Genomic DNA, 24,401 nt, shown 5'->3' on the forward strand with positions numbered 1-24,401 from the left:
AAGAAAATACTGGAAGGGTTTGGTGGGCATTGACCTTGAGTTTTAGAGTTGTAGTTCACCTACATCCAGAGAGTACTGTGGACTCAAACAATGATGGATCTGGACCAAACTTGGTATGAATACTTGGTATGTGAGGATTTGTAAAAGAGGCACCATGATGTGGTGAGTTGACTGGAAAGGACATGTGTCGACAACCGATTGGCTGAACCAGTCAGGAGCCAGAATTCTGATTGGCTGCTGTCACTAGCTTAGTGCGGAGACAAACGGTTTTAACTGCCACTTTCATCTTGGAGAGAGAGGAGAGCAGCTGACTGGAAATTGGTCAGGAAGGAAATAGCTGCCATACGCTCTGAAGCCTGATTATTTATAAGGCAGATGAGGCATATTTAAAGACCCCATGTTCTCTGTGTGAATTCAGAAAGACTGCTATATATATTGTCATCCTGTTTGAACTTCTGAACTGAAGTAAAGATACGGGTACTTGTTACATAAGCCTGAGTGACATTTTATTAAACTGCAGGGTTTATCTTGATTCTGAAGCTGTGGTAAAGCTTCTATTTATTTATTTCTATAACCCTTAACATATATGCCCAAATGTGAACACAGGTGGAGTTTGGGTAAAATAGACCTTGACATTTGAGAGTTGTAGTTGCTGGGATTTATAGTTCACCTACAATCAAAGAGCCTGTTGAACCCCGCCAACGACAGAATTGGGCCAAACTTCCCACACAGAATCCCAATGACAGGCAGATCTTCAGCCTTCTCTGCCAAAGGGATTCCTAGGGACATCAGAAATATGGGTTTTCTGATGGTCTTTGGTGACCCCTCTGACATCCCCCTTGCGACCTCCCAAGAGTCCCAACCTCCAGGTTGAGAAACGCTGCTCTAGCCAGATGTTCTGTACTGCAAAAACATCTGCAAAGTCCAACATTGTCCAAAACATATGGGTGTTGGCTTGTTTGTCGTTCACTCAACAGGTTTTCTTGAATACAATAAATTGTCTGCCATGAGAGTCAGTGTAGTGATTTGAGAGTTAGACTAGTATTCAGAAAGGCCAAGGTTCAAACTCCCACTAGATGACCTTGGGCAAGTCATACCCTCAGCCTCACAGAAAGGCAAGGGCAAACTTTCTCTGGTCCATTTTTGCCCTGAAAACTCCACAATAAAGCTGCCGTAGGGTTGCCATAAATCAGAAACAGCCTGAGGACACTGAACAATATGCAGAATGTAGCTCAGAACAAGAGAAAACCTGATCTTGAATAAGTTACTTCACATTTCCAAGCTCTAAAGAAAACCAGCCCCAGATCCTGAGATTTTTATTTTTCAATTGCTCCCACTCACATGTTGAACTTTGGCATGGTGTTAAATGCTTTGATGCCTTCTTTTTCTTTAGACTCACAGTTCAGCAAAAAAAAAAAAAAAAATCCATCCACCTTGATTCAGAAGCCAGAAGCTCAAAGTGGATAAATATATATAATTACACACATTTTTAACTAATTATAAATGACAGATGCTGCAAGTTAACAAAAAGGGGCTAGAGACCAATGAAAGACAATTTTTAAAAGCAAGCCCTGGACTGAATGCATAACAAGGTGCCCAAGAGGCCTAGGTTTTGTTATGCAAATCCACCCAAACCGCCTTGGGATGGGAGTGGCAATGTAGGAAAATGTTCTGCTTTCAATATAGTAAATGACTACAGCCATAGAGTGTGCTCTTTATAGGTTAATTTTTCAGACAGCTGCAATCCGAGCCAATAGAGCCTGTTCCAGATATAACTCTACTACCTAGAAATCCTATGAGGAAACACAGAAACTAGGTATCTTTAGGCTGGGGAAAGAGATGATTAAGAGGTGATATGACAGGCACTTGAAAAGCTATCACACCGATCATAAGCAGAGCGCAGCTGATGTTGTTTGAATTAGCTGAAGGGGTTGAGTATGTTTGCTCTGGAGAGGAAACAATTAAGAGGTGATACAACAGCCATGTTCAAATATTTGAAGGGCTGCCACACAGCCAATGGGGACTCTTCCCTGTTGCCCTCAGGGTGGGACCCAAATCAACAGGTTCAAATTATTAAATAGGCTTTCAATTAAATATTCAGAAGAACTTCCTTTATAAAGGAGACTTCAAACCAGGGCTGGTATTTATTGGGGTGCTGTATTAGGAGTTCACCTGGATTAGAGGTGGACGGAAAACATGATCTTTGATAGTCTCCATGGGACACATGTTGACATTCTGCTTTAGTTCAGCCATTTCTTCCAGTGGAGCCCCAGATGGTTAAAACCCTTGCGCCGGCAGGACTGATGACTTGAAGGCTGAGTTGCTGACCTGAAGGTTGCCAGTTCGAATTCAATCTGGGGAGAGCATGGATGAGCTCCCTCTGTGAGCTCCAGCTCCATGCAGAGACATGAGAGAAGCCTCCCACAAGGATGGTAAAACATCAAAAACATCCGGGCTTCCCCTGGGCAACGTCATTGCAGACAGCCAATTCTCTCACACAAAAGCAATTTTCAGTTTCTCAAGTTGCTCCTGACATGAAAAAAAAATCCTTCAATGCTGCTTCCAGGTTATTGGATATTCTAATTTATGAGCATACAGGAGGAAGATAATGGATTTGAGCCAATTTCCAGAACTGAATTGCAGCCTCAAAAAAAAAAAACAACAACTTCACTTCCCCACATTCACTTATTTCAGGTATTTATATGCCACTTTCCAAAGTGCTTTACAGGAGGCAAAATTTAAAACTTAACCTTCTCTATGTTTTTGGATTCCCTTGGGCACATCTCAGCAGCTGCCAGCTCAGTAATTTAATGTGAAATCAGCCCATGACATGCTGGATTTGTCAGCTTATCATTAAGGCAAGAAAAAACATAAGTACTGTTGGATTTTTGTTTTAAAACTTTTATATCATAGACATCAGATTTTTAAAAAGCACTCTAGCTGTCCTATTCTTTCAACTTCAGATGTCTCAATGAAAGGTATTGCTAATGGTTGAAGGGCTTCCCACTCCTTGGACCTGAACCCTGGATGGCAGCTACTCAACCTTAACACCTGTGTGGCAGTTTCTCATGACCTGGAGTCTCCCCTCCCACTCCATGCCCAACAAAGGCTCCTGTTCCATGCATTTGGGAAAACCATTCTGTTCAAATGAAAAGACAACATCTCCAAATATTTTCCTTGATATACATTTGCTGTATCCAGCTGCCATTTTACCCTTTCCGCTCCTGTAGATCTTTTTGCCACATGGTGCTACCAACCATTTCTAAATCTGCTGTGCCGTCACACTGCCTGCACTTCTGCTATGGAGAATCAGGAGGAAGATTACCAAGACATGAAAGAATTGGTGATTAAAGGAATCTAAGATCCAAAGGACCACAATGACCTGTCCCCAAGTCCCACTAGTGCCCTAAATCCCAAGAAAACCCACCGCTTATGCATCTCCCCACATCTCTCCTACCAGTTGGCTTGGTTAACAGGGAGTTAGAATGGCAGAAACCAGCTTCTGCCATTGAAGGGAGGTTTTGTAGAATTTACAAAGAGAAAGAGGTCGTATGTTTCAAATCTCTCCAGTCCAAACAGCAGCTATGCCCTTCATCCAGAAACATGGCCAAGAGGGGAATTTGTCCTGATGCTGTCCTTGTCGCATCAAACCAGAAACAAAGACAGGATGCAGCTTGAGGGTGGATTGGATATAGTCTCCGGCTACCTCATTATGAGGCCTCTCTGAGTACAGAAGGAGGTCACCAGCCTCATCCTGCCTCTTCAGAGGATGATTTGGTTCTTGAAGCTTCGGCTGAGTTCCTTGTGAGGCAGGACAATGGAGTTCAGGATGACAACTTCAGCAGGGATGGTCACGTTGCAGCCTGTGGAGGATGGAGCAGGGAGGCATCAGGGTGGGACATGGGGGGGGGGGTAGAAATGTCACCTCGCAAGATCCATAGAAACAGGCATTATTTATACAAGAAGGAGACGACCACAGAATACAAATACTTACCCAGAATGGTGATGGAAGGGGTGAGACGGCCCTCCCGGAAAAGAGTCTCACTGTCTATCTTTGCATAGGGATCATTAGGATTGGGGTCACTGGGAGTCCCCTCCACACGGGCCCAGCGCCCAATGGTGCTCTCCCAGCCCACAATGCTGTTTAGCACACATGTATGGTCCTGAGGAAAAGACAGTAAATCAAGCATGACACATTCTAATGCTGTTCAACCTGCTTGCCATGTTCAACTGGGGCTAGAAAAGTGGGGTGCCCTTGGTTAGGGATGGAAAAAGGGCAGGTCCCAATTCCCCCAAAATTTGTTAATTTTTGGGTCCAAAATTCAGTCATATGAGGTCAAAACTGTATAAAAATACAATTGTTTACTTTTCACTTCTCAGCCCTCTATAGTTCAGCAAACCTGTACTGAGTTGGCTGCCACAATGACTGTCCTTGTGGGTATATGGGAGAACCTAGGGGCCCAAACAGTATTTACTATGTACTTAGAATGACAGAATATAATTAGGGTAGAAATGTAAACAGCTTTTAAAAAACAACAAACCCCTTCTTCTCACCAACCCCTCCGGCTTCTTAGTGCAGGAAGGGTTACGGGGGGAGGAGGTAAAAACTGAAGCTGAGCAAACAATGTGGTGACTATGAGATTCCTAGAAGCGTCACGGTTTGTTCAGATTCTAATAATCTCACATGTTTGTTTTATTGCCCTCTTCCTCTTGCATGACAGTCAAATACTCTTCTTTGGGAAATCTCTATATGCTAGTAGTGTCATAGGCAAAAAGAAGATATTTATGCCACAAGTTACTAACAAGATATGTCCTACAGGTTTGTTCTTAAGTTGAATTTGTATGTCAATTGGAACAGGTACATTTTATAAATGTAACACCAGCCAAATATATATCTATATCTTTGGATAGCATAGGAAAGGGTTAACACCCCCGTGGTTTCGGTTTTGCTATCTGTGCTCTTGTTCAAAAGATTTCACTTCACTTTCTGTCTATGTGATAATTTGGATTTTGAACATTTTGGCTTGTGGTGGCATTGAATTTTTGCCGGATCTGTAAGTTGCCTTGAGTCCCCTCCGGAGCTGAGAAAGGCTGGGTAAAAATGAAATAAATAAATAAACAAACATGGATTGCTGATAAAGCTTCAGTGGATATCATGGGACCTTTTCCCCTTGATAACTCTTTCATTTCTGATAGGAAGATTTCTTACTTCCTGATGTCTCACTCTGTTTGTAACTAGAAGTCGGATATAAGTTGGATGTTTATAATTTAGGGACTGCCTGTAACAACACGTTTTGTCGCTAAATGGAAGAATGATTGTTCCCAAAGTTTATTGTTCAGTAGCGCCACCTGTTGAACACCAAGAAAACAAGAAAGCAAAAACCCTCCAAAACTTAAGGTATATTTACACTCATTGTTTTTTGCTAATGGAAACACAACTGTATACAAACTTTCAGAACAACTGAGGACATTTTGCATCACCTAACTCTATTGAATACTGGTGGCTCTCCACACCCACAGATTCTGCATCCACGGATTAAATCGACCAATGTTGAAAAATATTTCTTAAACTAATCCAAAAGCAAGTGCTGATTTTGCTATTTGATATAAAGAATGCCATCCTACTACATTACTTTGTATAATGGGACTTGGGTAATGGGTAAATCACACATTTTGGTACTGAATGAATAAACTGAAAAAGTCCATATGAGCTGTAACAAGATCCATAAACTGTTTATAGTGGGCCCTTGATATTTGTTGGGAGAGGTTCTGGAAACATGTTCAATCAACTGACCACTACCAATAGTCTGTCTAATTCAGTGTGGTGATTATATAGAATTTTGCATTTGGATTTACATATTTCTTTGGTCACTTTAACAGTTTGCAAAATTTAATAATTTTTTTTTTAAAAACTCTCCCCACTTGCAATTGGAGCCACAGTAATGCCAAATCCAATTCAACATCAGTGAGATGACATCCCACCATTTTATAATATTACTAGCTGTGCCCAGCCACACGTTGCTGTGGCTTATGTGAATCATTTGTTGTCCAGGTGGAATAGCAGTGAATAGCCTTGCAGCCTCAAAGCCTGGCTGTTTTCTTCTTTTGGGAATCCTTGTTTGGTAAGCTGGAATGCAACGGAATAGGCTTGCTGCTTGGAAGGCTGGGTACTTGCGTTCTAGGAGAATGGTTTTTTGAGCTGCTAGAATTACAATTAATAGCCTCACTACTTCAAAGCCTGGCTGCTTGCTACCTAGGGGAATCTTTGGTTGGTCAGCTTCAATAGTATAGAGTGGTAATGCTGCTTCAAAGCCTCGCCACCTTCTACCAAGGTTAATCCTTTGTTGGTCTGGTTGAATTGCACTGAATAGCCTTGCAGCTTCAATGCCTAGCTGTGTTATAGCTAGGGGAATCCTTGTTTGGCGAGCTGGAGTAGCACCCTCAATCAAAGAGCCACTTTGAAGCCTGGCTACTTCCTTTGTAGGGGAATCATTGTTTGGCCAGCTTGAATTGCACTGAATAGTCTTGCTCCTTGCAAGCCTGGCCGCTTTCTACCTTGTGGAATCGTTGGTTACCCAGGTTGAATAGCAATTAATAGTCTCAGTGCGGCAAATAAGAATGCTGCAATTAGTCACCTTGATTAGCATTTAACAACCTTGCAGCTTCAAAGCCTGGATACTTCCTGCCTGGGGGAATCCTTTGTTGGGAGGCGTTAGCTGGCCCTGGTTTTTTCCTGTCTGGAATTTCCCTGTTTTCAGAGTGTTGTTCTTTATTTACTCTCCTGATTTTAGAGATTATATTGTTCTGTATTATTATATCACAGTAACTATTATATATTATATTTATAATCTTCTATTATCTGCTTAGAACTGGATTTTGTGAGGCCCCTTCTACACAGCTGTATAAAATCCACACTGAACTGGGTTATTATGGCAGTGTGGACCCAAGATAATCCAGTTCAAAGCAGATACTGTGGATTATGTGCCTTGGCATTCTGGGTTATATAGCTGTGTGGGAGGGACTTGAATCTACTCTGCCATATAATCCAGTTCAAATCCGATAATCTGTATTTTATAGGCAGTGTGGATGAGGCCTAAGTGCACTCTGCCTGTGCCCTAGGTGCCATTTTGGCTGAGGGAAATGCTAGGATACAAAGGGGGAGGGGCCTAAATGTGGCGGGGGGGCTTACCTTTCTGAGCCGTTTCTAAAGGGGGAAAACAGCTCTTTCTCATCTTCCAATTTGGGCTTTATTTTTCTAGGTTTTTTTGTTTGAAAGACATGGACTGGATGACTATGTCTTTTGTGGCCAAACTGGGTGTGATTTGGTTCAGTGGTTTTGTTGTTTACTCCATAGTAAAACAGCACATTACATTTTTATAGATAGCTTATGTTTATTTATAACCCATTTTTTCTCTATGTAGGTGGCTCAAATCAGCTTACAATCCAACCTATTCAATGCAATTAAAAACTAAAAATTACAAGCATTAAAATAGAATTAAATATTAATGTTATGAAGAATAAACAGTTAAAATCCTTAAAACTAATTCAGAAGTAATAACACCCAGAAAGGGAATGTCTCTTCTGTGATCGGCTGGGATATTAGGAAGATGTAGTCCAGCAACAGTTAGGGGGACCCCAGATTCCCCACATCTTATATCATGCAAGGAAGATGTTGGGACACCATATTTTCCCCTCCAACCCCAGCACTGTTTAAAAGGGGTAGGGCATGGCTTCATAAATATTAAGTAACAGAAAACCAGGGGGAAACTGATGCTTCACAAAATGGCCAAGCAGAATGACATTATTGCTGGCTGGCAACTTTTCTTCTTAATGTTTCATGTATGGTCCCATGATTAAATAATGCATAGAGGAATGCTCAAAAGCTGGAATAAAGTAATACAATTCTGTCACCCTCCTTGATGGGTCAAACATTTTTTTTATTTAGACATTTGGCATCCAGCTAGGTTTTAATCAAATGAGGCTCTCATTTCTTGCTACCAAGCTGTTTTTAGATGTGTTCACAACTAGTTTTTATGTTTCCCTTGGTCTCCACTGGAATCTGCTTCCAGGACCTGGTGATGGATACCAAAATCCATAGATGCTGAAGTCCTATTATGTTTTGTGTTGTAGCAAAATAGAAATGCATCAAATAGAAAAATCAAGACTTGATTTTCAATTTTTTTAATATGTATTTTCAAGTTGTGGATAGCTGAATTTATGAACACAAAATCTGTGGAAAAGGAGGGCCAACTGTATTGCTGTTGGCCACCGTAAAGCCCATATTCTCAAGGGGAAAAGGATTCAATAGGTGTGATTACTTACCTGAAGAGAAGCTCCATGAAGGATGATGGATTCCCGCACACGCACTCCAGCCCCAATCATTACACCTTTCCCAATGGAAACATTGGGGCCGAGCTGCAAGGAAGCATAAAGCGATTGATAAACTGCCATGCAAAGACTCTACCTTCCACTCACTCTCCTCAACCCAAGGCATGGCGCTGGGGCCCAGAGACTCGAACCATAAGGAGAGGCAGGTAAGTAATAAATTATTATATTATTATTATTACCACCATCATTAGCACGACTCCATAAATGTTGAGCAAAGCTCCCTGCCGCAGGTGTACAAAAGCTGATGCAAAAATGCCAGCACCTCTTTAACCCCCAATGCAAAAATATTCCCAGTCCTTGTTTTGCTTTCTCTGTTACTGGGGGAAAAAGTTTAAAAGAGAAATTATCAATTAAAGTCCTAACCACTTCAGTTTGGGGAGAGGAGTGGCTGGGATGTCCCACAATAGGTTCTGGGGCATATCTGACCCCCAAATCTCTAGAGATTGCTGACTCTGAAGATGGACACCAAACCTAGGATGCTTACCACTGCACTGGCATCCACCGAGGCTGTTGGATGGATGTAGACATTCCCTGCATGGATAAAGAAGGCACAGTAGAATCAGACTCTTGCAACCTTAAAAGAAGGATGGTTCTCATCAAATATAGTTAGGACATATTCAGAAAACCAAATGACACCAGGGAGCCCATACTGGTTGCCCCAAATCTGTTCAACATTTACAAAAACAATGGAAAGCAAATGAGGCCTTCTCCATAAAGGCAGAAGAAAGGAAACACACTTTTGGGAGTGTCACTGGCTCTGGGACAAACAAGCATTATCTGAAAAGTGAACAGTATGGACTCCCTGGTATTGTAGTTCAGCCCTTGATTGTGCCTGCATCTGATTTCACTGAGGAAATGGATCATGGGATTTCTAGGCCAGTGAGCCAGCAGGAGATTTTAAGTCCTGAAACTGAGCCATCTCTGTCTCCAGGAGATAGTGAAGGCCACATTCCAAAAAGGGGTCCAGATGTTGAGAAGCCTTTCACTAGGGAAGCAAGGTCAGAGGCTAAGATGAGCTCAAAGAATGAAATTCTAAGTGGACAGACTAATGAAGTGATATGAGACTTGGTTTTCGTGAACACAGACAGCTGCCCAGCAGAGTTTGCAAAGGTCACAGCGCTTGTTAGGAAAAAAAATGTTATCACATTCCCAGGGAAGACAGCATGATTTCATGTCTATATTAGACAGACCAGAGGGATTTCTCAGCAGTCTGGTCAATGTTGGAGTTTGAGAAGCAACATCCATGGTCAAGCCTTAGCTAAGCTTGCTAAGGGAATTCTAGTTTCATGTTTTCAAGTTTAAGTGATTATTCCTGGATTTCTCTATTGGATTTTTATGCTGCCTTTTTTGTATCCTATGCTGGATCTCTTGTTGTCTTGGATTTTGAAACAACTCTTGTACCTTGAATCTTATGGACTTTTTCATACATTTAGACTATTTTTGCTGAACTGCTTTTTATATAACCTTCAATAAACTGCTTTGCTGTTTTAACTTGGACTGGAGTGTGGTGGTTAAGTACAGAGGTGCTTCCTGCCCTGGAGGACAACACCTGGCTTGATTATTTTATGGGTAAGAATTGTGCAAGCTATGGTCCCAGAGGTTTTGTTTTGCTACAGTTTTTGCCCCTCCTTCTGTATCCTCAGAGTCCTCCCAATAGCCCATAATCAAAGAATTTTTGGTTTAAAAATGGAGAATCGTGCTCCAGAAGAGATTTTTTGTTCAATAACTTCCTTGCACCACAAAAAAAAGCCTTCAGAGAGTGAAATATCAAACCAGGGAATGACTGGGATGCCCCTTTTAGTTTTGTGAAACCTGTGAGGTGATGTTTGGAGGGGTTTAGAAGAACCAAAAATGGGTGAGATGCGGTATTTGGAAACTCTACAGCTGATCCTTCCTTGCCTTATCATTGGGAATACAAACTCCCTGTCTTGTTCCTGACAACAGGCTACATTTGTGTTTTCATCTCACAAAAGGTAAAAGAGGGCAGTAAGAACCTCGGATGGTAGGTCCACCAGGTCGGTTCTGGGCAAGTCTCTCAGGATGGCACTGGCTGTAACAGCTAAGATAAAGGCGATTGGCATAGATGGCAGACCTAGAAATGAGAACAAGGTAGAAATTATATATAACACTTGCGTCTCCACCCGTAAAACTGCACTATTTCCATTGTGCCAACCTCTGGAGGGCAAGCAAGACAAAATGAATAAACAAATAATTTTCTGGTCATAAGGAAGGTCCACAATCAACTGAAGGAGACTTAAATCTATTGTAGCTTCTGTATGGATTAAATTATTTCCTCCCTTTCTATTGCCTCTATCCAATTCTGAAGCCATAAAGAGAAGTTCAAATTTCCTTCCATCCATCTTTCCTTCTGTTAGACTAAAGCTCCCATTGCATAAGCTCCCAAATGAATTATTGAGATTTCTATACATTCTGTTTCAAAGATCCACATTTTACAATTAGGTTAGATTTTTTTTTAAATGCAAGAAATAGATAAACAGGAAAAGGTATAGAGGTTGGACTCATGGGGTCTGGAAGATACAGAACAACAGCCAAAAAGAAAAAGGAAAAAGGCTAAGTGAAGATCAGCTGTCACTTGCCGTATCCACCTTCAAATATTGTTAAGCAATTTCTTTTGACTCTGAAAATGTCACTGTCTTTTTGCCAACCTAACTTGAAGCTGTTTTACCTTTCCCCAACCCATCCATGTGCAAAACAAAAAGCACAGTCCTACATATTCGCTTAAGCAAGGCAAAGCTGGGATCCATAGAATGACCTCGAAGTTTCCCTTCTTCTCTCAGCGGCAATGTTGCAAGACAGTTCAACCACCATTGTAATTGGCTTCTACAGATGGCAGGAAAGGGGGCACCTACTCACCCTCCTCTGATGAGAGCAACATATTATGGGCCAGCTCTGCTCACATATTGACGTACACCTGCCTATCTGCCTATACAGTGGACCACGTTTATCTCTTCTTCTCCTTACCCAGCAGACTTGATTTGGCTCCAGAACCCCTCTGTTTTGTAGGCAAAGAGGCGTCCCTGCCCAGCAAGAGATGTGAATACATCTTGCTCCAATCTGATGGCTTCAGCTCGCTGCCATCCGTTGGTGCTCTCCTCTCTGCAAGAATGAGACAAAGCAAAAGTGAGGGAGGCACAGCATTCTACTTGCCAGAGAGGTGATGTTCAACTAGAGGTGAAATGACTAGTAGTTTGTCTATATCAGGCAAAGCTTATTTGCAGACTGGGAGCTGAATATGATGTCAGCCACTAGGAAACCACTAAATCTAAGTGTCCAAGCAGAGCTGCATCACCACAATCTTTGGGCGTGGGGCATGCAAGATGAAGGGAGAATCTGACACTTACCCAATGCATGCGCCCCTACAAGTGGGCAAAGGATGGCAGGAAGAGAAGGGCAAAGTGGAGGAATGGATGGAGAGAAACAGAAAGAGAGAGATGGTAGATGAGTGACCTGTCACTTCCATGGCCTGAGAGCAGGAAGAAGACAAAAAATGCTCAGGAAAGACGTACAAGAGTAGTTCCTGCTGGTTCCGTTGGAAGACGGCTCCAATATGATGGAAGATAGCTGGAGTGAACAAGTAGATGCCACAGTTGATAAGCTCACTGACAAATGTGCTGGGCTTCTCCACATAGTGCAGGACCTGAACAAGACAGATAGCATCTGAGCAGGGAAAAAGAGAGCCTGAGAAACAACCTCATGAAAAAGAAGTCGGAAAATTATTCTATGCTGTTCACAGAGACCTCAGATAAGGTTGACAAGATACGCATCCGATATTGCTCATGCATCCTTTATCTTTCTCTGAAGTTCTATATATTGGGAAAATCAGGAATCTCCACAGGCGTTTGGAGATTAATTGGTATTTACACTATTCGGAATAATCATAACCTTTGGAAGGTACTAAACATCTGCTGCAAACAGACTCATATATTGACTGAACATCTCATTGCAGCATACTGACTATACTCCTGCTCGAACTGATAACAGACTTCACTGACTTCTAACTCAAACTGACTCAAGCCTCAACTGACTTCTAACTGATTTTACTGACTCCAACTGACTTTTGATTCAAATGTATTCTAAAATGGAATCTCAATCTGAACATTCTAAGATCAGGGTCACATGGTCTGTAGTCCCTCTCACAACCTCCAACAACATAGAGTTAAGGAAAGATGCACACCAATATATACATACAATTATAGTCAGCAATCTCAATTATATACATAACACATAACTAGTATAGGAGGCTTGTAGAAGGTTGCTATTTCCAACACTATAAAATACTGATGCTTGGAATAACTCTTATTCATTTTGACCAGTGCTGTGAGTAGGTTGGACTGAAAGCACTGCTTGGACTTGATAGACCCTTTGGCCAAAATTATTGCTTGCTGTCTGTTTGCCTTCCTGCTCAGTTTCAGGACTAATAATAATAATAATAATAATAATAATAATAATAATAATAATAATAATAACATTTTTTAAAAAAAAATTGTATGCCACCCTATCTCCCCGAAGGGACTCAGGGCAGTTTCCAGCATAGGTAAAATATTCAATTACCAACACAAAAACATGTAACACAACCATAATAAAACACTGACATAATTACTATGACACAACATACTCATACAGAATTAAAAACCAGTTCAATACTGATCCATTGGGTGAAGTTCAACTACCAATGGCTCATCTGAACTTTGTGTCCAGTAGGGCTGATATTCCAGCTCTACCCAATAGGGTGGAGTGAAATGAAGTGAGTGACACTTGCTCACAATCCACAAAGCTGTAGGAAGGACTTGAGGACGGGATGTGCTGACAGGGCCGACCCTATCATTGTGTGGGGACAGAAGGTATTTAGCTCTCCATACTCTTTGGAGTAAAGTTCCCACAATTCCCCATCAATGTTCATGTTGGGTGGGGAAACATGGAGATGTAAGTTAAAACATCTGGAGGGACACCGGTTCTCGATTTCTCCATCAAACAGAACAAGATAGTTGTCTTAAGTGGCAGCTGCTAGCAGGAAGCAACCAAGTGTGGAAGGAGAGAAATGGCAACTTGCATGACCTGCCTTGTTCCCTCTCCCCAATTAAGCTGCTACCTTCAAGTATGGTGGGCAGCACTGTCCCACCAGCAGCACTGGGCAGATTAAACTGGCAATCCTGTTGGCTTTTGTACACTGAAAGAGAGGGACTGTTCTCACTGACTTTTGCCTTAGAGGGCAAAATATCCTGAGTCAGTCCTGCACACTGGGTTCCCCTCTCTATCATAGAAATCATAGAATTATAGAGTTGGAAAAGACCTTGTGGATCATCCAGTCCAACCCCCTGCCAAGAAGCAGGAAAATCACATTCAAAACACCCTTGACAGATGGCCATCCAGCCTAAAGCCTCCAAAGAAGGAGCCTCCACCACACGCCGGGGCAGAAAGTTCCATTGCTGAACAGCTATCAGGTGGGCCTTCAACCAGTCTTTCTTTTGCATACCTCGTGTGTGTCTGAATTTGCCACAATGCATCCATAGTTGAGAGACTGTTTCCTGTTGGCCTGTAGAGAAAGAATAATTGTCACAAAGCAAGGTGGGAGAAGATGTCAGTTTTCACAGCTGAGCTGAAACCTGAAAAAGGTTTCCTGCAAAGCACAGTGAACCAATCCCTTCACTCTGCACAGACTTCAACTCCCTAAGTCAGATGTGTGAAACTATCAGTATCCATACGTTTTGTACTTGGACTTCCAGAAGCCTCAGGCACCATAGGAAATGGTAAAGAACTATGGGAGTTGTAGTCCAAGGCAACTAGAGGGTAGAAGACCTGCCCACATCCCTGACCTTAAGCCAGTGGTTCTCAACCTGTGGGTCCCCAGATATTTTGGCCTTCAACTCCCAGAAATCCTAACAGCTGGTAAACTGGCTGGGATTTCTGGGAGTTGTAGGCCAAAACATCTGGGGACCCACAGGCTGAGAACCACTGCATTAAGCAATTCAGATTGTAAGGAGTCAAGGCCCCTTACTACCGTGGTGCCCAGCATAATGAAGCTGTCTGGATCACTCCGCTGCCGGTGGAAGCTGAGCATCTCATTGAGAGGGAAGGCAGAGCAGACGTCAGCATTCAGCACAAAGAAGGCTTCGGGGTTTCCTGAGAGGATCTGATCCCGGAAGTGGTAGATGCCTCCACCTGTGCCAAGGGCTGCGTATTCTTGTAAATACCTAGGGAGGGTAAAGACAAAGTTATCTTATGTTGTAGAAGATGACATGCCCAGTACCCTCTTGCAACAAACAAACAAAGAGCCCTGTAGTGTTTTCAAAATAATGAATTTGACTAGCCTCTATGCATCAAGCCCATGTCGCCAGATATATGTAATGGAATATGCTATAGTCAGGGAAAATGGGAAAAGGGACATAAAATATATGGGAGATGTGGCATAAAACTAATAGGAATCATGTGGACCCAAAGCTGCTCTCAGATTCCCCATCAACATTTTTAAAAGAGAATTATGAAGGCACCGCAGCTGTGATTTTCTAGCCCTTGTGTCATGCAAAAGAAAAAACAAAACAAAAAACTCAATGTGGTTCATTGTGGCTTTGCAATTAGTGGGATTTGGCTCTTAGACCCCTCTTGGGGGTGCTTTACTAACATCTATTAAACATTAGTGTTAAAGGACAATGCAATGCAATGCAATGCAAAAAAAACAACAACAGAAGCATCTATACTGTTTAATTAATGTAGTCCTACACCAACTACCATAGCTAAATGTATGCAATCATGGGAGCTATAGTTTTGCAAAGTCTTCAGCCATCTTTGTCGAATAGTGCTGGTGATTCACTAAACTACTAAACTCCCAAGATTTCATACCATTGAGCCATGGGAGTTAAAGTGGTGTCAAACTGCATTAATTCTACAATGTTGATGCTCCAAATGTCTGGCAATTCATTTAGATTTAAACCAAGGAAAGGGAATCTATGGCCTTCTAAACCATGGTTGAACTACACCAGTGGTTCTCAACCTGGGGTCCCCAGATGTTTTTGGCCTACAACTCTCAGAAACCTCAGCCAGTTTACCAGCTGTTGGGATTTCTGGGAGTTGAAGGCCAAAACATCTGGGGACCCGCAGGTTGAGAACAACTGTACTAGGTGATGTTGCACAAGGCACACACTCTCAGCCTCAAAAAGCTATTGATAGGGTTGACTTGAAAACAGACCACAGCATTATGAAAGACCAAAGCCGAGCATGGGCCTATACTATGAAGTAAGTAACTCAGAGCACTCCAGCTGTTGGGATTTCTGGGAGTTGAAGGCCAAAAACATCTGGGGACCCCAGGTCAAGAATCACTGAACTATACTTTCCACCATGTCTCACAATTGGCCAGGATGGACAACTGAAGTTCTACATAACTTTGAAAGACCACAAGTCCCCAACCCCTGGCTTACAGGAATGCAAGGAATCCTTTACACAACTGTATGCGGTAATTTCAACAGCTCAGGCCACAAAACGCCAGGATCTCTCTCCAAAATCTCTCACCCAAAATGCCAGCTGGCTACTCACCGTATGGGGATTTTGAACTCTTGCTGTGCTGAGATCAGGAAGCGGCTGAGGGCCTCATTGGGCTGATAGAAACCGATCAGGAGGATCTCCTTCATGTTGGGTACCTGGAGAGAAGGGAAGGCAAGAGGGAAGACATGCCTCACTCACAGCAGACCCTATGGCCATGAGAGCTCCCTTCCCTCCCACTGACTCATTTGGTGATGAACTAGAGGTGAAGAGAAGGAGCCAGCCTGGTGTAGAGATCTGAGGGTTGTACTGAAAACTCTGGATCTTCACTTGGTCATTGAAAGCCACTGGGTGACCTTGAACAAGCCATACTCTCTCAGCCTCAGATGAAAGCAATGCCAACCCTCTTCTGAATATATCTTGTCAAGAAAACCTCGAGTCTTAGGGTTGCCATAACTTGGAAATAACAATGAAAGTAAAGTGAACACAAGAAAGGGTATTTATTTTGCCCCACTCCCAAGTAACCCACAAATGCATCTCACTTACCTTAGTGCATGCCTCAATGTGATGCTGGACCATAGGCACCCCTGCCACAGGGAACAAGGGCTTGGGCACCTCAAAAGACAAGGGCCGGAAGCGGGTCCCTGCCAAAGGAAGCAGAACCCAGAGTTATTGGGCTGGCAGTCCTCTAGGTGGTGATGGATTAAAGAATGCTGGGAGTTGCAGTCCAGCAAGATCTGGAAGGCTGCATGATTCCCATGACTACTGAGGAGCCCTCCATCAGAGCGGGGTTAAGGAAATTTGGCCCTCCAGATGCTTAGCCTCCAATTCCTCTCTTCACCACCTAGCCATGGCCAATAAGAAGGAGATTGTTGTTGTTAAAGGCCATGTGTCAAGAGCACCAAAGTTTCTCATCCTTTACCTCTTGAAAAGAGGTAAGGTTGCCAATCTGAAGGTTGCCAGTTCGAATCCAACCTGGGGAGAAAGCAGATGAGCTCCCTCTATCAGCTCCAGCTCTGTGCAGGGACATGAGAAAAGCCTCCCACAAGGATGGTAAAAATATCAAAAACACCTGGGTGTCCCCTGGGTAACGTCCTTGCAGACGGCCAATTCTCTTACACCAGAAGCGACTTGCAGTTTCTCAAGTTGCTCCTGACACCAAAAAACCTCTTGAAAATAAGAGCAACTCAGGTATATGAACTGATATTTTCAAAAGAGTTAGAAGTTGCAAATATCTCTACCAGAAACTTATTAAATAATATTTTTTTAACTGAGAAAACCAAAAAAGTTTCCTTCAAGCCACACAAAGATTCTGAACACATGCAGGATATCTTTCCCTCACCATTCACACTACAGTTGGTGGATGTATCCAAAGCAGTTAAAGCCGCTAGCTGCAGGAAAGGCTGCTGACTGGAGGATCAACAGTTCGAAGCTGCGAGTCGGGGTGAGCTCTTGACTGTCAGCCCTAGCTTCTGCCAACCTAGCAGTTCAAAAGCATGCAATGCTATAGTTATTGCCTCAGAAGGAAGGTAAAAGGGCGCCCCATGCAGACATGCAGGCAAAAAAGGCTCCTTTGACATGGAAAATAGAACAACGGCACCTCCCCATGGCCGGAAGTTGAGCATGGCCTCCAGAAACCAGAAATGGAAAAAGGGGAAGCCCTTTAACTCATCTGTGTTATTGTATGACACTGTACATGTAAAAAATCACTGAATGTTTGCCTTATATGTACTGTAATCCGATCAGAGTCCCTCTAGCGAGACAAAGCAGAATATAAATAGTGTATTATTATTATTGTATGACACAGCAAACAAGATAGACATGCTGGATTTCGTATCACAAAATCACAAGTCGAACACTTCCCAAGTGCCTAACACTGTGTGATGTATTTTTGGATGATGCGTGCAGATCCCAGTAGGGTGGCCTTTTGCAGTTGGCAGATCGTGATTTTGTCAATGTCTATTGTTTCCAAATGCCGGCTGAGATCTTTTGGCACAGCACCCAGTGTGCCCATCACCACCGGGACCACCTGCACTGGTTTCTGCCAGAGTCTTTGAAGTTCAATCTTGAGATCCTGATAGCGGCTGAGTTTTTCCTGTTGTTTTTCATCAATGCGACTGTCACCTGGGATGGCGACATCAATGATCCAAACCTTTTTCTTTTCCACAACTGTGATGTCTGGTGTGTTGTGTTCCAGAACTTTGTCAGTCTGGATTCGGAAGTCCCACAGTATCTTTGCGTGCTCATTTTCCAATACTACTATTATTATCAACACAACGACGTTGTATGGCACAGCAAACAAGATAGATATGCTGGATTTCGTTTCGCAAAACCACAAGTCGAACACTTCCCAAGTGTCTAGGACTGTGTGATGTATTTTCTGATGATGTGTGCAGATCCCAGTAGGGTGGCCTTTTGCAGTTGGCAGATGGTGATTTTGTCAATGTCTATTGTTTCCAAATGCCGGCTGAGATCTTTTGGCACGGCACCCAGTGTGCCCATCACCACCGGGACCACCTGCACTGGTTTCTGCCAGAGTCTTTGAAGTTCAATCTTGAGGTCCTGATAGCGGCTGAGTTTTTCCTGTTGTTTTTCATCTATGCGACTGTCACCTGGGATGGCAACATCAATGATCCAAACCTTGTTCTTTTCCACAACTGTGATGTCTGGTGTGTTGTGTTCCAGAACTTTGTCAGTCTGGATTCGGAAGTCCCACAGTATCTTTGCATGTTCATTTTCCAATACTTTTGCAGGTTTGTGATCCCACCAGTTCTTTGCTGCTGGGAGGTGGTACTTGAGGCATAAGTTCCAATGAATCATTTGGGCCACATAGTTGTGCCTCTGTTTGTAGTCTGTCTGTGCGATTTTCTTACAGCAGCTGAGGATATGATCAATGGTTTCGTCGGTTTCCTTGCACAGTCTGCATTTTGGGTCATCAGCTGATTTTTCAATCTTGGCCTTAATTGCATTTGTTCTGATGGCTTGCTCCTGGGCTGCAAGGATCAGGCCTTCTGTCTCCTTCTTCAGGGTCCCATTCGTGAGCCAGAGCCAGGTCTTCTCCTTATCAGCTTTTCCTTCAATTTTGTCAAGGAACTTTCCATGCAGTGTTTTGTTGTGCCAGCTGTCAGCTCTAGTTTGTAGTGCGGTTTTCTTGTACTGGTTTTTTGTCTGCTGTGTTTTGAGGAGTTTCTGATTTTTGACTTCAATCAAAGCAGGTTCTTCACTTTGCTTGACATATTCTGCCAGGGCATGTTCTTCTTCTTTGACTGCTTGCTTTACTTGTAAGAGTCCTCTGCCCCCTGATCTTCTAGGCAGATATAGCCGGTCAACATCACTGCGAGGGTGCAGTGAATGATGAATGGTCATGAGTTTTCTTGTTTTTCTGTCCAAATTGTCCAGTTCCACCTGTGTCCAATTTATAATGCCAGCAGTATATCTTATGACAGGTATGGCCCAGGTGTTTATGGCCTTGATGGTGTTGCCTCCATTGAGCTTGCTTTTGAGAATTTTTCTGACCCTTTGTGTGTATTCTTTGCTGACCACAGTTTTCACATGTTCATGCTTGATGTTGTCCAGCTGTAGTATGCCCAGATATTTATAGGCCTCTGGCTGGTGACACTTTATTGTTTGGCCATTGGGCATATTTATGCCCTCACTTTCAATGATTTTTCCCTTCTTCAATGCCACTGTCGAACATTTGTCCAAACCAAACTCCATGTTGATATCAGTGCTAAAAATTCGGACAGTGTTGGTCAGAGACTGGATTTCAGTTTCCGTTTTCCCATATAGCTTCAGGTCATCCATGTACATCAAATGTGAAATTTTGTGAGAATTCTTAGATATTTGATAGCCGAGATTTGTTTTTTGTAAGATTGTTGACAGAGGGATCATGGCAATAATGAAAAGCAGAGGGGACAATGAATCTCCCTGGAAAATTCCTCTCCTGATGTTGACAAGTCCATAGCTTTCATTTCCAACAAACAGTTCAGTTTTCCAGTGCTCCATCATGTTTTCAATGAAGGTGCCAACTGTTTTACAAATCCCGATGGCGTCCAGGCACTTGATGATCCAGCTGTGTGGGAGTGAGTCAAAGGCCTTTTTGTAGTCAATCCACGTCATGTGAAGATTAGCTTTTCGGCTCTTACAGTTCTCCAGAATCATTTTGTCAATCAATAACTGGTCTTTTGTGCCCCTGCTTTTCCGTTTGTTGCCTTTCTGTTCATCTGGCAAGATGTTTTTTTCTTCAAGATAGTCTTGAATTCTGTCAGCTATGATGCCAGTCAGTAGTTTAAACATAGTGGGCAGACACGTTATTGGCCTGTAGTTTCCTGGTGCTGCTCCTTTTGCTGGATCCTTTTGTATCAGGTATGTTCTTCCAGTTGTTAGCCATTCACTGATACTTCCTTTCTGCAGCATCTCATTGAATTGTTGGGCCATTTTTCCATGTAAACTAATCAGATGTTTGAGCCAAAATCCATGAAGTTGATCACTACCAGGCGATGTCCAGTTCTTGACTTTTTGCACTCGTTTGCTGATCATTTCAGTTGTTATTTCCATCAGTTCCATTTTGTTCTGTAAGAATTTTCCTTCAAACTCCTTTATCCACCCAGCGTTTTTGTTGTAGTTTTTATTATTTTCCCAAAGTTCTTTCCAGAACTTTGTTGTTGCAGTTTTCTCTGGCTTTATGGTTACTGTGTCTGTTGTTTGGTTCAGACTCTGGTAGAACCGTCTTTGGTCTGATTGAAACAGTTGATTTTGTCTGTACTGGATGATTCTGGCTTCATACCTTTCAATTTTTCTGGCTGTTGCTGTAATTTGTTCTTTCACGATTTCCAAAGCTTCTTCAATTTTTCTGGTGTTCAGCCAGTACTTTCGGATCAGGTATTGCTTGATTTTGTCATTCTTCAGTTTCCTCTCTTTCATATTTTTCAGGTTACTTGCATCTGATCTAAGTTTCTTGATTTTCAACTCTAGCCTGACCTTCCACTTTGGTTTTCCAGTCGATTTTCTTTGGGGCTGCCTTGGTTGTAGGAGCCCAAGTTCTTCTGTTACTATCACTGCTGCACTGTAGGCAAACTGGTTTGTTTGTTCAATTGATGTTATTTGGACAGTGGAGAGTACTGCATTCACATCTTTCATGAGAGGCGCCAGGTGTCTCTTGGGCACTGTTTTTAGAGTTGGGAGCCGCTGTCTTATTGCATTTGCTGCAGCATGAGCCATGATCTTATCCTTGAGCTCTTGTTGTCTTGCTGTCAAGGTTCCTGGTGGTTCAACAGATGTTTCAAGTGCTGGTTCCTCAAATTCTTGCAAAAGCGCCACACTTTCTTCTGGTTCAATCTGTTCCACCATTCCAAGTGTTGCTGGAGTCTCTGCTGCTGTCTGTGCTGTGGTCTGATGGTAATCTACTTTGCAAATTTTCTGGATTTCTTCGAGTTCAACTTCACTGAACACTTTGTTTCTGATTATGAATCTTCGTTGGTCAGCCAGTCGGGGTTCTGTTATCTGTGAGTCAGGGTACTCTTGTTTCCATAGCTGATGCATCCTTTTTTGGTAGCCACGCCTTTGAGGTTCAGATTTGTAGTAGCATTTCATAATTGTGCGGTTTTCTGGCATTGTATATTTTTGCCGCTTCTGTGACTGTTCATTTGGGTTTTGATGATTCCGTAGCCCACTTGTCGATGGATGTCCAGAATCAGCAGCATCCACCGCGGTCCTTTTTATCCTGGGCGACGACCGGGCCAGTATAGACTTCGTTTGGGTTTGATTCTCCATAATGCTAATGGGTTAGGTGCTCTTGGTTGTGCTCCTCAGCTGAGGCCTCTCTGGCTTGGTTGGACCTGCCGGTAGTTACACTACCGCCAGCACAGCCCTCAGTCATCATTGGAGCAGCTAAGCCCCCCCACCACGTCAAGGTGGCACCTGCGGGGGGGCAGGTTATTATTATTATTATTATTATTATTATTATTATTATTATTATTATGACACAGCAAACAAGATAGATATGCTGGATTTCATTTATTATTATTATTATTATTATTATTATTATTATTATTATTTACAGCAGTCCCCGTCTGCCAACCTATGGGATTCTGGGATCGGCAGTTTCAAACTACATTCAAGGAAAAACAATTCTAAAAAGTCTCCAAACTACCAATCTTATTAGATGGAGACATGGAACTTCAAGTGGGAGAAAGCTGCTATAATTGTGCAGTGTGAATCAATCTTGTTTCTCTCTCACACACACATACATACATATTGGGAACTGATTTCTGGATATATAAACCCGCAAGCCTCTCCAATAAATCTAGCCACCCCATCCCTCAATCAGATATAACTGCTGGGCACATTTACACTGTAGAATTAATGCAGTTTGACATCACTTTAATTGCCACGGAATCGTGGGAGCTGTAGTTTGGTGAGGCACCAGCCCTATGTGACAGTGGAGGCTAAACAAGTTATAAAACTGCAACTCCCACGATTCAATAGCATTGAGTCATGACAGTTCAAGGAGTGTCAAACCATATTCATTCTACAGTGTAGGTCAGGTATGGACAAACTCTAGCCCTCCAGGCGTTTTGGACTTCAGCTCCCACAATTCCTAACACCTTACCGCACAAACATGAATCAAAGAACAGGAAAGGCACTGTAAACTAGCTCAACCAGAGAAATCAGCCATAGCAGAGCACTTGATGAACCAACCTGAACACAGTATATTATTTGAAAAGACAGAAATGCTGGACCACCCTCACAATCACCATGTCAGACGACACAGAGAAGCCATTGAAATCCATAAGCATGTGGACAATTTCAACAGAAAGGAGGAAACAATGAAAATAAACACAATCTGGCTACCAGTATTAAAAAAATTCTAAAATCAGGACAGTAAATAAAGAACAACACTCAGAAAACAGAGGAATTCCAGACAAGAACAATCAGGGCCAGTTAACACCTCTCAACAAAGGATTCCTCCAAGGAGGAAGCTGCAAGGCCATTCAATGCTAATCAAGGAGATTAATTTCAACATTAACATAGACAAGAGTTCTTCCTCCCAAACTGGACTTCCTACAGATATACAGTAGAGTCTCACTTATCCAACATAAACGGGCTGGCAGAACGTTGGATAAGCAAATATGTTGGATAATAAGGAGAGATTAAGGAGAAGCTTATTAGACACCAAATTAGGTTATGATTTTACAAATTAAGCACCAAAACATCATGTTTTACAACAAATTTGACAGAAAAAGTAGTTCAATATGCAGTAATGCTACGTAGTAATTACTGTATTTACGAATTTAGCACCAAAATATCCCGATGTATTGAAAACATTGACTACAAAAATGCGTTGGATAATCCAGAATGTTGGATAAGCGAGTGTTGGATAAGTGAGACTTTATATATAAACTTCCCTTGCCTAGTTTCCAACAGACCCCTCAACGTCTGAGGATGCCTGCCACAGATGTGGGCAAAACGTCAGGAGAGAATGCTTCTGGAACATGGCCCTATAGCCGGGAAAACTCACAGCAACCCAGTGATTCCGGCCGTGAAAGCCTTCGACAACACAGAGGCGTGGATCTTACCTTTTTGGGGTCCCCCGATGAGGATGACGGCTTTCAGCATCCTCCCTTCTGTTTGGAGCAAAGATGATGCGGGGGAAAAGCAGCGGCGAGTTCCCCAGGTGTTCTCGCTCAGCCCCACTGAAATGACGAGCCTTACTTCCGAACACGTGGAAACGCCACGTCACGCCAAAACGCTCGGGTCACGGGGCGGGACAGCGCCTCTCTTGGCCAAACCTCTCGCCTGGGTGTGTGCATCTATATTGTAGAATAAATGCAGTGTGATCCCTTTTATCTGCCATGGCTCAGTGCGATGGAATCTTAGAGGTGTTTGGAGAGGCACCAGCCCTCTTTGGCAGAGAAGACTCAAGACCTTGAGAAACTACAGCTCCCACAACCCCAGAACATTGAGCCATGGCAGTTAAAAATTTTAGAGTTTAACTCTGCTGCTGCTTTTCCCCCTCTTCTGCGCCTCCTGCAACGTGGACTAAATAAATCCCATAGAGGCCCAGGAAGGAAGAGTATGTATTTATATCTCCAGAACAGCAGGCTTGGCTGCGAGGCTGGGATCCTGCAATGCCTCCCAGAACCTCTAGGGGGAGGCATTGCCAAGGGAATCGAGGCAAAGTCCAGACTCCAACAGACAAGAGTTCTTTCTCCCACCCTGGACTTCCACAGATATATAAACCTCCATTTTCATTCATTTTCTGGACTGTATGGCCATGTTCCAGAAGCATTCTCTCCTGACGTTTCGCCCACATCTATGGCAGGCTTCCTCAGAGGTTGTGAGGTCTGTTGGAAAACTGAAGGGGAGGTTTATATATCTTGTGGAAAGTTCAGGGTAGGGAAAAGAATTCTTGTCTGTTGGAGGCCAATGTGAATGTTGTAATTAATCACCTTGGTTAATATTAATGGCCTTGCATGCTTTATTCCTGCCTGGGGGAATTCTTTTCCTTTGACCAGTAG

At 42.8% G+C, this 24,401-nt stretch overlaps 1 protein-coding gene across 4 annotated transcripts; it reads right to left on the minus strand.

The window, feature by feature from the left end:
* Positions 1-1,299: 1,299 nt before the first annotated feature.
* On the minus strand, positions 1,300-23,852 carry gmppa (GDP-mannose pyrophosphorylase A). 4 transcript variants are annotated; one of them, XM_008111937.3, is made up of 13 exons: positions 23,460-23,852; positions 16,429-16,526; positions 15,937-16,040; positions 14,405-14,600; positions 13,883-13,942; positions 11,916-12,046; positions 11,751-11,765; positions 11,371-11,505; positions 10,383-10,480; positions 8,873-8,919; positions 8,323-8,415; positions 3,995-4,163; positions 1,300-3,863 (listed from the first exon to the last, which is right to left on the minus strand). In XM_008111937.3, exons 1-13 carry the CDS (start codon positions 23,497-23,499, stop codon positions 3,763-3,765), a joined length of 1,287 nt encoding a protein of 428 aa, XP_008110144.1. In that variant the 5' UTR covers positions 23,500-23,852; the 3' UTR covers positions 1,300-3,762. The 4 variants fall into 4 exon arrangements, with proteins under 4 accessions (XP_008110144.1, XP_008110151.1, XP_008110154.1 ...); XM_008111944.3 differs by having other exon boundaries at positions 14,408-14,600; positions 23,460-23,842; XM_008111947.3 differs by lacking the exon at positions 11,751-11,765 and having other exon boundaries at positions 23,460-23,840.
* Positions 23,853-24,401: the final 549 nt, after the last annotated feature.

This window comes from Anolis carolinensis, chromosome 1 (assembly GCF_035594765.1).
Source record: "Anolis carolinensis isolate JA03-04 chromosome 1, rAnoCar3.1.pri, whole genome shotgun sequence".
In the NCBI taxonomy this organism is placed as follows: domain Eukaryota; kingdom Metazoa; phylum Chordata; class Lepidosauria; order Squamata; family Dactyloidae; genus Anolis; species Anolis carolinensis.